Source organism: Erinaceus europaeus, chromosome 13 (assembly GCF_950295315.1).
Source record: "Erinaceus europaeus chromosome 13, mEriEur2.1, whole genome shotgun sequence".
NCBI lineage: Eukaryota > Metazoa > Chordata > Mammalia > Eulipotyphla > Erinaceidae > Erinaceus > Erinaceus europaeus.
Window position 1 is genome coordinate 72,665,908 of NC_080174.1, and position 14,989 is coordinate 72,680,896.

The window sequence follows — 14,989 nt, forward strand, 5'->3', positions numbered from 1 at the left end:
ACATTTGTTTCTGCTAAGGTCTCTCTCTCTCTCTTTTTTTTTTGCCACAATAATTATTGCTGGGGCTTGTTGCCAGCACTACAAATCCACAACTCCTGACAGCCATTTATTTCCTTTAAAAAAAAAAAGTTGGGGAGTCAGGCTGTAGCACAACGGGTTAAGCGCAGGTGGCGCAAAGCACAAGGACCGGCATAAGGATCCCGGTTCGAACCCCGGCTCCCCACCTGCAGGGGAGTCGCTTCACAGGCGGTGAAGCAGGTCTGCAGGTGTCTATCTTTCTCTCCTCCTCTCTGTCTTCCCCTCCTCTCTCCATTTCTCTCTTTCCTATCCAACAACGACGACAACAATAATAACTACAACAATAAAACAACAAGGGCAACAAAAGGGAATAAATAAAATAAATATTTAAAAAAAAAGTTGGGGGAGTCAGGCAGGATAAGCACATGTGGTGCAAAGCACAAGGGCCAGTGTAAGGATCCCAGTGTAAGGATCCCAGTTGGAGCCCCCGGCTCCCCACCTGCCAGGGAGTCGCTTCGCAGGCAGTGAAGCAGGTCTGCAGGTGTCTTTCTCTCCATCTCTCTGTCTTCCCCTCCTCTCTTCATTTCTCTCTGTCCTGACAACGACGACATCAATAACAAGAACAATAATAACTACAACAATAAAAAACAACAAGGGCAATAAAAGGGAAAATAAATAAATATAAAAAAAAGTTTTTTAAGTTATGTGGGGAGTCGGGCGATAGCACAGTGGGTTAAGCGCAGGTGGCACAAAACACAAGGACCGGCGTACGGATCTTGGTTCGAGCCCCCTGCTCCCCACCAGCAGGAGTGTCGCTTCACAAGTGGTGAAGCAGGTCTGCAGGTGTCTATCATTATCTCCCTCTCTCTGTCTTCCCCTCCTCTCTCCATTTCTCTCTGTCCTATCCAACAACAACGACATCAATAACAACAATAACTACAACAATAAAAAAGGCAACAAAAAAGGAAATAAATATTTTTTAAAATCTTTTTTTTATTGTTGTTGTAGTTATTACTGTTGTAATTGATGTCATTGTTGTTGGGCAGGAAAGAGAAATGGAGAGAGGAGGGGAAGACAGAGAAGGGGAGAGAAAGATAGACACCTGCAGACCTGCTTTCACCTGAGCCTGTGAAGTGACTCCCTTGCAGATAGGGAGCTGGGGGCTCAAACTGGGATCCTTAAGCCGGACCTTGCACTTCATGCCACATACACTTAACCCACTATGCTACAGCTTGACTCTCTAAAAGAAATCTTTAAAAAAAAAAAAAAGGCCTCCAGGAGCAGCTGATTTGTAGCGCAGTTATTGAGCACCAATGATAGCCCTGGAGGCAAAAAAAAAAAGGGGAATTGTGTGGAGTTGTACCTCTCTTATCCTATAGTTTTTGTCAGTATTTCCTTTTTTTAAAAATTTATTTCTTTATTGGGGAATTAATGTTTTACATTCAACAGTAAATACAATAGTTTGTACATGCATAACATTCCCCAGTTTCCCATTTAACAATACAACCCCCACTAAGTCATTTATCATCCTTCATGGACCTGTATTCTCCCCACCCACCCACCCCAGAGTCTTTTACTTTGGTGCAATATGCCAATTCCATTTCAGGTTCTACTTGTGTTTTCTTTTCTGATCTTGTTTTTCAACTTCTGCCTGAGAGTGAGATCATCCCATATTCATCCTTCTGTTTCTGACTTACTTCACTTAACATGAATTTTTCAAGGTCCATCCAAGATCGGCTGAAAACGGTGAAGTCACCATTTTTTACAGCAGAGTAGTATTCTTTTGTGTATATATACCACAACTTGCTCAGCCACTCATCTGTTGGTGGACACCTGGGTTGCTTCTAGGTTTTGGCTATTACAAATTGTGCTGCCAAGAACATATGTGTACACAGATCTTTTTGGATGGATGTGTTGAGTTCCTTAGGGTATATCCTCAGGAGAGGAATTGCAGGATCATAGGGTAGGTCCATTTCTAGCCTTCTGAGAGTTCTCCAGACTGTTCTCCACAGAGGTTGGACCAATTGACATTCCCACCAGCAGTGCAGAAGGGTTCCTTTGACCCCACACCCTCTCCAGCATTTGCTGCTGTTACCTTTTCTGATGTATGACATTCTCACAGTAGTGAAGTGATATCTCATTGTTGTCTTGATTTGCATTTCTCTGACAATCAGAGACTTGGAGCATTTTTTCATGTGTTTCTCGGCCTTTTGGATCTCTTCTGTGGTGAATATTCTGTCCAATTCCTCCCCCCATTTTTGGATGGGGTTATTTGTTGTCTTGCTGTTGAGTTTGGCAAGCTCTATATATGTTGGTTATTAAACTCTTATCTGATGTATGACATTTAAAGATCTTCTCCCATTCTGTGAGGGGTCTCTTGGTTTGGGTAGTGGTTTCTTTTGCTGTGAAGAAGCTTTTTAATTTGATGTAGTCCCATAGGTTTATACTTGCCTTAGTCTTCCTTGTAATTGGATTCGTTTCATTGAAAATGTCTTTAAAATTTATGCAGAAAAGAGTTCTGCCAATATTTTCCTCTAAGTATTTGATAGTTTGTGGCCTAACATCCAAGTATTTCCTTTTTATAAATACAAATTTTAAAAAAATAAAAAGAAAAAATCAAGTCAGATACAAGTTAAGAGACAAAGAGAATAAAGTCAATTATGTCATCTAAAAAAAAATTGAGTTGGGTGGTGGCACAGCGGGTTAAGCGCAGGTGGCGCAAAGTGCAAGGACCGGCTTAAGGATCCCTGTTCGAGCCCCCAGCCCCCCACCTGCAGGGGAGTCGCTTCACAAGCAGTGAAGCAGGACTTCAGGTATCTGTCTTTCTCTCCCCCTCTCTGTCTTCCCCTCCTCTCTCCATTTCTCTCTGTCCTATCCAACAAGACGATAATAGTAAGAACAACAATAATAACTACAACAATAAAACAAGGGCAACAAAAGGAAATAAATAAATAAATATTTTTTAAAATTGGGGGGGGATTGGGCAGTAGCACACTGGGCTAAGCACACATAGTATAAAGCACAAGGACTCATGCAAGGATCCAGGTTAGAGCTCCCCACCTGCAGGAGGGTCGCTTCACAAGTGATGAAGTAGGTCTACAGATGTCTCTCTGTCTCTCCCCCTCTCTATCTTCCCCTCCCCTCTCAATTTCTCTCTCTCCTATCCAATAAAAATGAAAACTGGTTATCAGGAGCAGTGGATTCGTAGTGCAGGTACCAAGGAACCCAAACAATAACCCTGGAGACCAAAAAAAAAAAAAAATTCCTTATTTGACAGGAGAGAAATTGAGAGAGGAGGGGAGATTGGGGCAGAGAATGATAGAAACCCACAGACCTGCCTCACTACTCATGAAGTGTTCCCCCTACAGGTGGAAAGTGATGGCTTGAACTTGGGTCTTTGCACATGGTGATGTGTGTACTTAACTGGGTGCGCCACTGCCTGCCCCCGTAAGGTGTCTTTTCCTGTGCTTAGATGAAGCTGAGGCTGCTTGAGCCAAGGGCTGTATCTTGCTCAGCATTCTCTCCTGTTGTCTATGACTTGGGTACCTAGCACTACACCAGGTACAAATCTAATATTGGGTAATATTTGTTAAATGAGTGAAAGGCTGCTTCCTGGAGGGAATTTGTCTTAACACTGTGTTGGGATGCAGGAAGCCCCTACCCTTAAGCCCAGGAGATTTGACCTAGATCATAAGATCAGCAGTGACACTGCTTGCGTTAAAATAGAAACTTCATGGAGCAAATAATGACTTTTTGCAGATCATTAACTTCCTTGATGTAGCTACTGACCAACTTGTGACCTTGGGAGAAGGTCATAAAGCCTCGTGCCCCCCCCCACACACACATACACACTCTTAACCAGGAGGAGGTAGGACTGTATGATCACCAAAAGTAATAGTCTAGGTTAAAGCAGGAGCTCCGGGGTCAGTCTGTCTGTGTTTGAAACCTGGCCCTGCTTCTGAACCTGCTTCCTTTGCAAATGACTTAACTTCTTAGTTTCTCCAGCTCCTTGCCTTAAAGTGGGCAGTCATACTAGATCCTCCTTCACAGGGTTATTCTGAGAGGTTCAGCGAGACAAAGGTTATTTAGCACAGTGATTAATTGTCATCGTTATCATCAAAATTTCCTGTGTCGCCTAAATTTTAAAATGATTTTGCCTTTTTTTTCCCTAGAAGCTTCTTTCCCTGCACTCACGCTTTTCTTTTTAATTTTTTTTATCTTTATTTTATTTATTGGATAGAGGCAGTCAGAAATCGAGAGGCAAGGTGGAGATAGAGAGGAAGAGAGACACCTTCAGCACTACTTCACCACTCGCAAAGCTTTCCCCCTGCAGGAGGGGGCAGGCTTGAACCTGGGTCCTTGTGCATTGTAACATGTGCACTCAACCAGGTGTGCTACCACCTGACCCTCAAGGAAATCTCTCTCTCTCTCTCTTTTTTTTTTTTTTTTTTTACCAGTTTATTTGAACTGCCTTATGGTAGTGTGGGGGATTGAACTTGGGGATTTGGAGCCTCAAGCATGAGAGTGTCCTTGCCTAGCCATTGCTATCTATCCCCACTGACCCTCTCTTCTCTGCCCCAGAACAGACCGCCTTTCTTGCCATTACAATTAATTAGAGATTACCCCCCCCCTTTTTTTTCTGATGAATTTTGCATTTTCCTTGGACTCCTGATAGTCCTGCTCTTCATGGATGGTTTCCTAGGTGTTGCAAGTATCTCTTGATCAGTCAGGTCCAGGCTCCTGTTGAACTGCCCAGGGCCTGAGAATCAGAGCCTTTTGCCTTTTGGTCACCGATCCCAGGCCCTGGGGATAGCAGGGTGATAGGCAACATGAAGTCAACAGAACTTCATTGAACACTCTCTGTGTTCAGACACGAGCAACAAAAATATAGGTTATTAGGGGTTAAATGTTCAGGCTCTGGAGTCAGGCAGCTTGTAGTCATTATTTATTCAAAGATTTATTTATTTACTTATAATCTAAAGAGCATTGCTCTGATACATACAATGCTAGGGGTTGAACTCAGGACCTCATGCTTGAGAGGCCAATACCTTATCCACTCTACCACCTCCCCAGCCACAAACTGTGTGTATTCAAATCCTGGGTGAGACTGTGGGCAAGTTACTTTGCTGAGCTTCAGTGTTATCATCTGTTCAAAAGAGGTAGAATGATAGCATTGCATCCCTTGTTTAGTTACAAAAATTAAATGAGATTATTCACATAAAATCCAGAGTAGTTAGCAGGAAAAATTCTCAGCAGTGGGTAAGAATCAGAACTTCATTTCCCCAGTGCCTTTGGATTTGATTCTTTACAGTATAGCTCCATTATTTTGTTTGTAATTGTGTGATTTTCCCAATCAACTGCATCCATATTTAAGTGTTAGTACAAGACCAATTTGAAAGCCAAATGTAAAATTTTTTTTATTTATTTAACTGTCTGATTCAGTTCAGCAAACATTTTTTGATTGCTCTGTAGTAGACACTATGCCAGGATCTGGGGATAGGAATATAACATGGAATGAGGTACAGATTCTGCTATCAAGATGTCTACAGTTCAGAGAGGGGAAGTGGGCATTTAAACATTGCCAGGCAGAAGGTACCATGTGAACAGAGGCACAGAAAAGTACAAAAGACAGACAGCCTGAACTCAATCAAGGACATGCAAGCTATTCTGTCTGTCTAAAACCTAGAACTTGGAGGCAAAAGGGCAGAAGGACCTGGCCAGGGGAGGGAGGAAAAAGAGTGGCATGGTAGGAGGTTAGGCCAGAGAGGTTCCAGGTTACTCAGAGCTTGAATGCTATAGTTAAAAAAAATCAGTTTGAGGACAGTGGAGAGAGCCACTGAAGGACTTCTGGCAGGGAGTGATGTGATCAAATTGTTCTTAAAAGGTCTTTTGACTTTAGTATAAAGGATGAATGGGAGAAGGCTAGACTGGGGACACAGAGTCCTTGCAGTAGACTTGAGCAGAAGTGATAAAGGCCCGAATGAGGATATTAGTAAAGGTGGTGAAGGACCTAGGTAGGAGCCTGAAATGATGGCTGAATGGTGGTGCCATTCTGTGACAAGAAATACAGGAGGAGGGACAGACAGTGGTGGCTAGTTGTCCACTTTAGAAATGTTAAGGTAAGGTTGGAGAGATAGCTCGCTGGGTTGGGCACATGCTTTGCCATGTGTGTGGCCCAGGCTTGAATCATGTGAGTGCCACAGCTCTGGCAGAAGATCTAGTGCTCTGGTGTCTCTCTGAATGAAAAAAATCAGCCTGGCAGCCATGAAATCATACATAATCGAGACTCTGCCTCAAAAGAATGGAAGGAGGGTCAAGTTAGAGGTTCTTGTGAAGCAAGCAGGTGGCAGGCAGTGTCTAGTAGCAGACTGACTAAGTGGGCCTCACACTTAGTGAGAGTTGTTCGGCTAGCGATACATAAATGGAGGAGGTTGGGTGGTGGTGTCCCCAGTTAAGCACACATAGTGCTAAGTGAAAAGGTGGGATAATTGTGAAAGCATGGTAAGAGCATGGGGAACTCCCATCATAGATGGAGGTCTGAAAAGATACCCCACCTGTCAGCCTCTCCCTTTCAGGGGTCGAGCATGGAGGGAAAAGCTTTCTTTTCAGTTTCTTCTTGTCAGTCTCCCAAGCATCACAAAAACCTATACCCCCTAACACTTAACTCATTCACTTGTTACAAACCAAATGGTTGCCTGCTTAAAAGTTCAGTATAAGTTCACCATCTTTGATCACATACAGACTATACTCCATCATCCTACCCTGTCAGTAGAATAATAGTAAGGCCCACACTCTATTTCCTCATTCTTTGATCACATATACTCCATATATCAGTACTCAGCTTTTCTCTGGTTACCTCTCCCTTGCCGGTATAATTAACATGTTTTTCTAAATACCTTCAGTTAATTAACTCTCTTACCCAATAGCCACTAATCATCACTGAACTCTCCTCTACCCCTATCAGTTCTCTTCATTCCTTAGATCCTTCACCATGAGGGTTCTGACCTTTGAAAACCCATCATTATTGTCACATGTGAAAAATGTCCTTTGTTCCCTTCTGCTATTTTGTTCCCTTCTGCTATTTAAACCCTGCCTTCTGTACAATAAATTGGATTTGTTTGTAGCTAAATGGTCCCCTGATCTCTGTCTGTTGTGTAGTCACTAGCGCTTGCACAAGAGATCAGTCCAGCTTACTTCCTGCTGCGAGGCCACCCACATGAGTGCCAGCACAGAGGCCTGCATTTGAGCCCCCCAGCTCCCCACCTACAGTGGGTTTACTTCATGAGCGGTGAAGCAGGTCTGCAGGTGTCTTTTTTTCTCTCTCTCTATCTCCCCTCCCCTCTCAATTTCTCTCTGTCCTGTGCAATAAAATGGAAAAAGCTGCCAGGAGCAGTGGATTCGTAGTATAGGCACCAAGCCCCAGCAATAATCCTAGAGGCAAAATATATATATATATATATATATATATATATATATGGAGTCACCTTGATTGCTAATGGTAGTTGGAACCAAAGAAATGGGTAAGATTACCAAGGAAGGGAGTCAGGCTGTAGCGCAGCAGGTTAAGCGCAGGTGGAGCAAAGCACAAGAACTGGCATAAGGATCCCGGTTCGAACCCCGGCTCCCCACCTGCAGGGCAGTCGCTTCACAGGCGGTGAAGCAGGTCTGCAGGTGTCTATCTTTCTCTCCTCCTTTCTGTCTTCCCCTCCTCTCTCCATTTCTCTCTGTCCTATCCAACAACGACAACAACAATAATAACTACAACAATAAAACAACAAGGGCAACAAAAGGGAATAAATAAATAAAATAAATATTAAAAAAAAAAAAAGATTACCAGGGAAGACAGTTGGAGAAAGAAGAGAACAAGGACAATAGCTGGGGTTCACAGGTGACTAGAGGTTGACCAAAGGATATACAGGCAGCAGAAGAGATAGTGGAGGGTGAGAAGTGCACCAGGTGGCATCTCAGAAAGCTGTGGAAGAGAACATTTGAGACAGAGAGAGACATTAGTATCAGATGCCACACGGGGGTCTTCAGGTAACATCAGGCTGGAGAAGGTCCACTGAGCTCAGCAAGTAGGAGGATTACCGCCACTCCATTTCTCATGTAAAGCTGGACCAACAGTGCCTTTCTTTGAGAGAGAAAAGGGTAATACAGTGTTGTTTTGCGCGGGCTATGTTGTTTTCACCTGGCTGGCTTCACGGGCGGGTAACAGACGACCAGGGACTCATGGTTGAGCTGTAGGCAGTATCTCTTTATTCATGCAGGACGCAGCGCAATCTAAGACAAGCTAAGCTAAACTCAAGGTACTCTAAAACTCACAATGCTGTCTTTATATATACTTGCCAAGTAGGGTGGAAACAGGATGTGACATAGAGAGGGTGGAGAGAAAAGTGACTGGTGAAAATCAGAGTGTGACAAGGAGGGGGCAGAGCAGGCGAGAATCCTATCACTGAACCACCAATGCCCTGGAGGGAGTGCTTTATGTAAATGTAAAAGTGATTTATGTAAATAGACCAAAGCTTTGAATGGGATTAAATCTATCCCTATATAGGCATATGGTTAAGCAGAAGCCAGGGGGAGCTGGCATACTATCCAACATCTCCCCCTTTCTTTTTAACTATTTGCCATAGTATCAGGATTGTGGGGTGAACAGAAACCTATATCGTACAGGCATTTTCAAAAGAACTGGCATAAGACATGGAAAACAAAATAGGCGAGCAGCAATAACCAGTGTGATGCCAAGGGGAACGTTTCTTGCCTCAAAGGGCAAGGCCTAGCAGGCGAAAGGGCATTTCTTGCCTCTGGGAGTGCTTCATGCCTCTGGCAGCATCTCTTGCCTCAAAGGGTGTTTCCTGCCTCTGTGGGCATCTCTTGCCTCTTGGGGCACTTCATGCCTCTGTGGGCATAACCTAATAAGGAGGGGGAGTTTTCTGCCTCTGGGGCAGAGCCTGCAGGCGAGGGAACATGGTCTATAAAGTCTCAAGGCAATTGGCTGAAGTTAGTCTTTGAGAAACACAGCAGCGTGTACCAGTAAGTCCGATGGAGGTGTCAGTCCAAAGTAGCTGACCACAGAAGAAAATGCCAGAGGATGAAACGCTGCACGTCTGTCTCGATGGGGAATGTCGGCCACCAGAATTCTGCTTTTCTGTAGAGAGTGAGCTTTGGAGTCTGTGAATCTGTTTCTTCAGGTCGTGCCAGGTCACCTCATTGGTTTCCGGGGGTGTGTTGTAGTCATTCCATCTTGTGGGTGATGTCAGAGAACAGGATCCAAATGGATTTCCAGGAATTCCATTTGAGTAGATGCTTTTTCATGTGAAGACTTTGACAACTGAAATTCACTTACTTGTCAAACAAAACTTGTAGCAGATTAGAAGTTTACTATAATTGATAACTCCATTATAATTGGAAGTCCTTTCTAGTATGATTTTAAGGCTGTTTAAGCAGTTTAAACTCAATAAAATGTGGAAAGGTAAACAGAAGAACCATGGTTAAAAGCCTCAGGCATGAGAATAATTAACATAATCATTGTACTATCTGCCCCACCCATAACTCATACAGTTTTCAGGATTAAACGTTTCAGATTCATGTCAAGATGTAAAAGAGAAATCAAAGGAGGGAAAAAAACAATTTTTTGGATTGTTTCTGGATGTCTCTAGAAATCATGGCTGCATCCAGTATTTTTTTTTAAGTCAATGTCAAACAAAAATTCAGTCATTCAAATCATTCTCTTATGAAAAGCAACTTGAACCAGATTATCAAGATCTCACCATGTAGGATTAAGAGTCCCCCCGGAGGGCGTCCTAGTCCAAAAAGCTCCTCGAAATTCCATTTAGGGTGCTTCTGACTGTTCCTGCTGGATTGCTTCAGGAACCCATTTTTAAAAGCATCTTCCCATCGAAGAAAGAATCCAGTCAGGAGAATAGAACTAACCATGTATCTCCATTCCTGGGGACTGCCAGGGTACTCGAGAATGTTCTTCAAATTAGAGTAGTCCTTCTCCATGGGAAACATGCGAGAAGTCCAGAAAGTCCCAGGGGAAATCCCCATGCATATCCCAAGGTCTACGATCACGGTCATAAAGAACCAAACTGTGGCCCGGAGCAAAATGTAGTCCTTTTCCTCAGGAAACATGGGAGAGGGAATCCAGAAAGTCCAAGGAGAAATCTCAGTGCATCTCCCAAGCTCTATGATCCCGGTCATAAGAAACCAAAGTTCCCAGTCAGGGAACCGAAGTGTGGCCCAGAGTAAAATGTTCCAGAGACAGAGAAACTGTCTCATAATGAAACAGTAGAGGCTTTGGCAAACCTCTTCATAAGTAGAAGAGAAGACCATAGTGCATAGGTAGGCAAAGTCTTCACTTATCTGGGAGTTGCGCAGGTCCAGTCCCACATTGTAGCGCCATATGTTGTTTTCAACGGTTTATGTTGTTTTCGCCGGGCTGGCTTCACGGGCGGGTAACAGACGACCAGGGACTCATGGTTGAGCTGTAGGCAGTATCTCTTTATTCATGCAGGACACAGTGCAATCTAAGACAAGCTAAGCTAAACTCAAGGTACTCTAAAACTCACAATACTGTCTTTATATATACTTGCCAAGTAGGGTGGAAACAGGATGTGACATAGAGAGGGTGGAGAGAAAAGTGACTGGTGAAAATCAGAGTGTGACAAGGAGGGGGCAGAGCAGGCGAGAATCCTATCACTGAACCACCAATGCCCTGGAGGGAGTGCTTTATGTAAATGTAAAAGTGATTTATGTAAATAGACCAAAGCTTTGAATGGGATTAAATCTATCCCTATATAGGCATATGGTTAAGCAGAAGCCAGGGGGAGCTGGCATACTATCCAACAATACAGGAAGGACATGAAGGAAAGGATTTAAAGAAAGAACCCTGAATGCACATCTGTTACAGCACAGGTTTGCTTACATACTGGACAAAATATATAAATGTCAATTCATACTGTGTATGCTCTGCTGAAAACCTCCTCTCTTAACTGAATGAACTGACCCAATCTTTCCATGTGCTGCCTATAAAACTATTCCAATCTTAATAGCTGCAAAGTATATATCATTTAAATGGACAATAATTTACTTAATGATCAGAATAATTTACTTAATGAATCAGACCGTTAATGATGAACTTCTAGGCTGTTTCTAGTTTTTCTGCTACTGTGACTAGCATTGTGAATATTTTTGTATGTATTTTTTTTTTCTTTGTATACTTTGACAGCATGAGTTTTGCTTCAACTCCAGGGGCTGCCTTACTCATCTCTGTGCTCTCAGCACCAGACATGAAATAGGTGTTTAGTAAAAATGTTCAATATGGGGCCTAACCTCCTACCATGCCACTCTTTTTCCTCCCTCCCCTGGCCAGGTCCTTCTGCCCTTTTGCCTCCAAGTTCTAGGTTCTAGACAGACAGAATAGCTTGCATGTCCTTGATTGAGTTCAGGCAGTCTGTCTTTTGTACTTTTCTGTGCCTCTGTTCACATGGTACCTTCTGCCTGGCAATGTTTAATGTTATCCTCCATATAAGTTTCTTATTCCACCAACTTTTACTGAATAGTCACTGTCCTGACTCCTAGCTCTTGCCACTGCTCTGTGCTGGACGCACTAAGATGAAGTGTCCCATCTCTTGTCCTCAAGGAACTCTCTTTGGTGGGCAACAAAGATCACTGATCTGACAGCTATGAACACAGATAGTGTTTACTGAGATGAATAGAAGCACAGAGTGCTGAGAAGAGGGACACCAACCTGGCCTTGAAATCTGAGGAAAGAGTTTCTGAAGGAAAGAACTCCTGAACTGAGTTGTAAAGGCAGAATAGAATGCTAATTAGCCAGATGAAGGGAGAAGAACAAGTATTCCAGACAGACAGAATGTTCATTGCAGTACCTGGTCAAAAGTAAAGAGACAAGAACACCTACTAGAAGCATCATAGGAGCTGCAGGTAGCTGGAATTGTAGTAGCAGCGGGATCTGGGGTCGTGGCTAGAGTAGGTGGGATGGCGGCAGATTGCGAAGTGACTTGTGTGACAAGTTAAGGAGTTTGGATGTAAGGCTGAACAGTGAAATGGAAGAATGGAATGCCCAGACTTTTGTTTTGGAAAAGTTAGCTCTAAATAAAAGAAAATGAAGTGAAGTAATGGCCATTCAGACTAAGGTGCTAAATAAAGATGGTAGTGAGGGAATCATTCGAAACTTAGTCAGAGATGCCAATGTGGGGGATGGGGCTGCTGGTGGCATCTGGCGGTGGCATGCCAAGGGTGGGTCAGTGGTAAAAGGGATGCATTCCCAGCGATAGAAACACACACAGAGCACATGGGCATACTCACAGCCCGCCCCTTCTTGTTGATGGGTTGACAAGGTTTTACTAGCTGAAGAAGAATTTTTCCCCTTTTATATTCTGACTGGTTATTGATGATATAAGAAATTTTCCCTACCAGAGCACTGCTTAGCTCTGGTTTGTGGTGGTGTGCAGATTGAACCTAAGACTTCGGAGCCTCAGGCGTGAGAGTCTCTTTGCATAAACATTATGCTATCTACCCCCACCCAGCTGTGTGTGTGTGTGTTTTTAAAGATACTTTATTTATTTTTATTTTGATAAGAGAGATACAGGGAGAAAAACCAGAGCATTGCTCTGTTCTGGCTTATGGTAGTGCTGGAAATTGAACCTGAAACCTCAGAGCCTTTTTGCATAACCATTGTGCTGTCTCCCTTGTCATAACTATTGTTTCCTTTTCTTAAACTGTTTTCTGCCCTTCCACTTTATCTAAGCACATTTATAAATCTATTTTTAGGCTTCCCCTTTATTTTCCATTTTGATTATGAAAGTCTCAAATATATACAAAAATAAAGAGAGTAGTGTAGCGGACCACTCTATGTCCATAGTCCAGGCCAGATGCACATCCGATACTGGCCTTTTATGACCATGTCCACTTCACATCATCTTTCTCTTTTTTTATGCTTTTGTGCTGTTACTGAAGTCATAATTTAAAGCAGAATCTCAGGCCTCTTTAAACCTCAGTATGTATCTGAAATAAGGATATTTTTCTCATAATCACAATACTGTTAATGGTGCTTAGCAAACACAACAGTAATGCCTGATATAATTTAATATCTTTATTTATCTCAAAATATATTTTAATGGTTTGTCCCTATCAGGATTTAAATTGTACATCACATTTGGCATTTGGACTAAAAAAAAGTTTGAGGGGTGGCAGGTAGTGGTGTACCTGGCTAAACACACACATTACAGTGAGCAAGGGCTGGGGTTCAAGCCTCTGGTCCCCACCTTTAGGGAGAAAGCTTTGTGAGTGGTAAAGTAGGGCTGCAGGGGTCTCTCTGTCTCTTTCCCGCTCTACCTCCCTCTCCTATCTCAATTGCTCTCTGTCTGTATCCAATAGTAAATAAATAAATAAATAATTGAGAAAAAAAAGTTTGGGTCTATATCTACTCTTAAATGTACTCCTTCAAAAAAAAAATGAAAAATGAAAAATGCCATTTACTGTTGATAAAACAATGTTCCATAGTCTAAATTTATTTGTTTCACCTACTGTAATTTACCTTATTCCTCTGGCTGCCTTGAATAACTGCATTGAATAACTAGTGAATACTGGTTCATTGTTTCTTTAGAAGAAAAACAAAGATTTATTTATTAAAGAGAGAGAAAGAAAGAAGAGAGAGTATTGCCCTGGCAGGGATCGAACTTGTGACCTCATACTGGAGAGTCCAATGTGTTATTCACTGCACCACATTCCAGACCACTGGTTTCTTGTTTCTTTGGGAGGAGAGTACAGTAGCACTTTGTAGACAGGGCTGTGAAGTGTGCCTTTGTCTGAATAGTCCTACTCTGTTACAGATACTAAGATTGTTTAGCGGTTCTGATAATGACAGCTCAACCTCCCATTATGAATTTCCTCATCAGCCTTTTGTTGGATAAGTTTACAGATTATCACCTGAATGAGTTATTTTAGCATGGACTTTAAGAATTTTTAGTTCCATCAATCATTTCACATTAGCTGAATAAAGATATTTCCTCAATAACTAAATACTATGTGTGTGGGGGGGGGTCCTGAGATATGTAGGTATGAAAAAGACAAGGTAAATGCATTACTTTTTTTTTTTCCTTTTATTGAAAATTTTAAAGAGTTGGTATCTTAGTTCTTCTGTTGACATTTTGAGTAACATGCTTCTGTTTTCTGACTTACTACATTAACTAATCCAGTGATTGGCTCCCAGAGTATCTTGGGCTTGAGAAAAAAGTCTTTAATTGGAGAAAAAAGAATGAAAAAAAAAATCCTTTGCATTCATAGATATGTGAATCACATTCTTTATTTTCATCTACATATCCCACAGGATATATATATATATTTTTGTATTTGTTTATTTATTTTCCCTTTTGTTGCCCTTGTTGTTTTTTATTATTGTTGTTGTTGTTGATGTCATTGTTGTTAGATAGGAGAGAGAGGGAGAGAAAGTTAGACACCTGCAGACCTGCTTCACTACCTGTGAAGCGACTCCCCTGCAGGTGGGGAGCTGGGGGGGGGGCTCGAACCAGGATCCTTACACCGGTCCTTGTGCTTAATGCCATATGCACTTAACCCACTGCGCTACTGCCCAACTCCCCCATAGGATATTTTTATTCATTATTTAACTAACATTGTAGAAAAAAAATCACCACACATCACTGCATCTGGCCCTGAAATTTTTAGAACACAGATCAGCCTTGATTTCTTTTCTCTGGTTCTAGGGCATACTGTAAACAAGATGCGTCGACATTCAGATTCAGACGTGGCTTGTCTTGCCAGTGAAGTTTACACTGAATGGAGAACTTTCATTAAAGAACATACGAATAGACCTTCTATTGAAGTCCGAAGCGATTCCAAAACTGAGACACTTAGAAAAAGTGCCCAGAAACTACTCTCAGAAGCCTTGGAATTAGAGGTAATGCCTTCTTGAAATTTAGGACCTTTT

General features: G+C 42.4%; 1 protein-coding gene and 1 long non-coding RNA gene across 4 annotated transcripts in view; one reads left to right on the forward strand and one right to left on the reverse strand.

Annotated features, from left to right (window-relative positions):
• The window catches only part of LOC132542923 (uncharacterized), a 226,127-nt gene that overhangs the window by 96,067 nt on the left and 115,071 nt on the right, over positions 1-14,989 (reverse strand). The gene's annotated exons all lie outside the window — the stretch shown is intronic.
• The window catches only part of TCEANC2 (transcription elongation factor A N-terminal and central domain containing 2), a 70,633-nt gene that overhangs the window by 41,320 nt on the left and 14,324 nt on the right, over positions 1-14,989 (forward strand). For all 3 annotated transcript variants that reach the window (XM_060206235.1, XM_060206233.1, XM_060206234.1), the window contains exon 4: positions 14,766-14,959. In XM_060206235.1, coding sequence (XP_060062218.1) covers positions 14,766-14,959 — 194 coding nt within the window. The remainder of the gene's footprint in view (positions 1-14,765; positions 14,960-14,989) is intronic.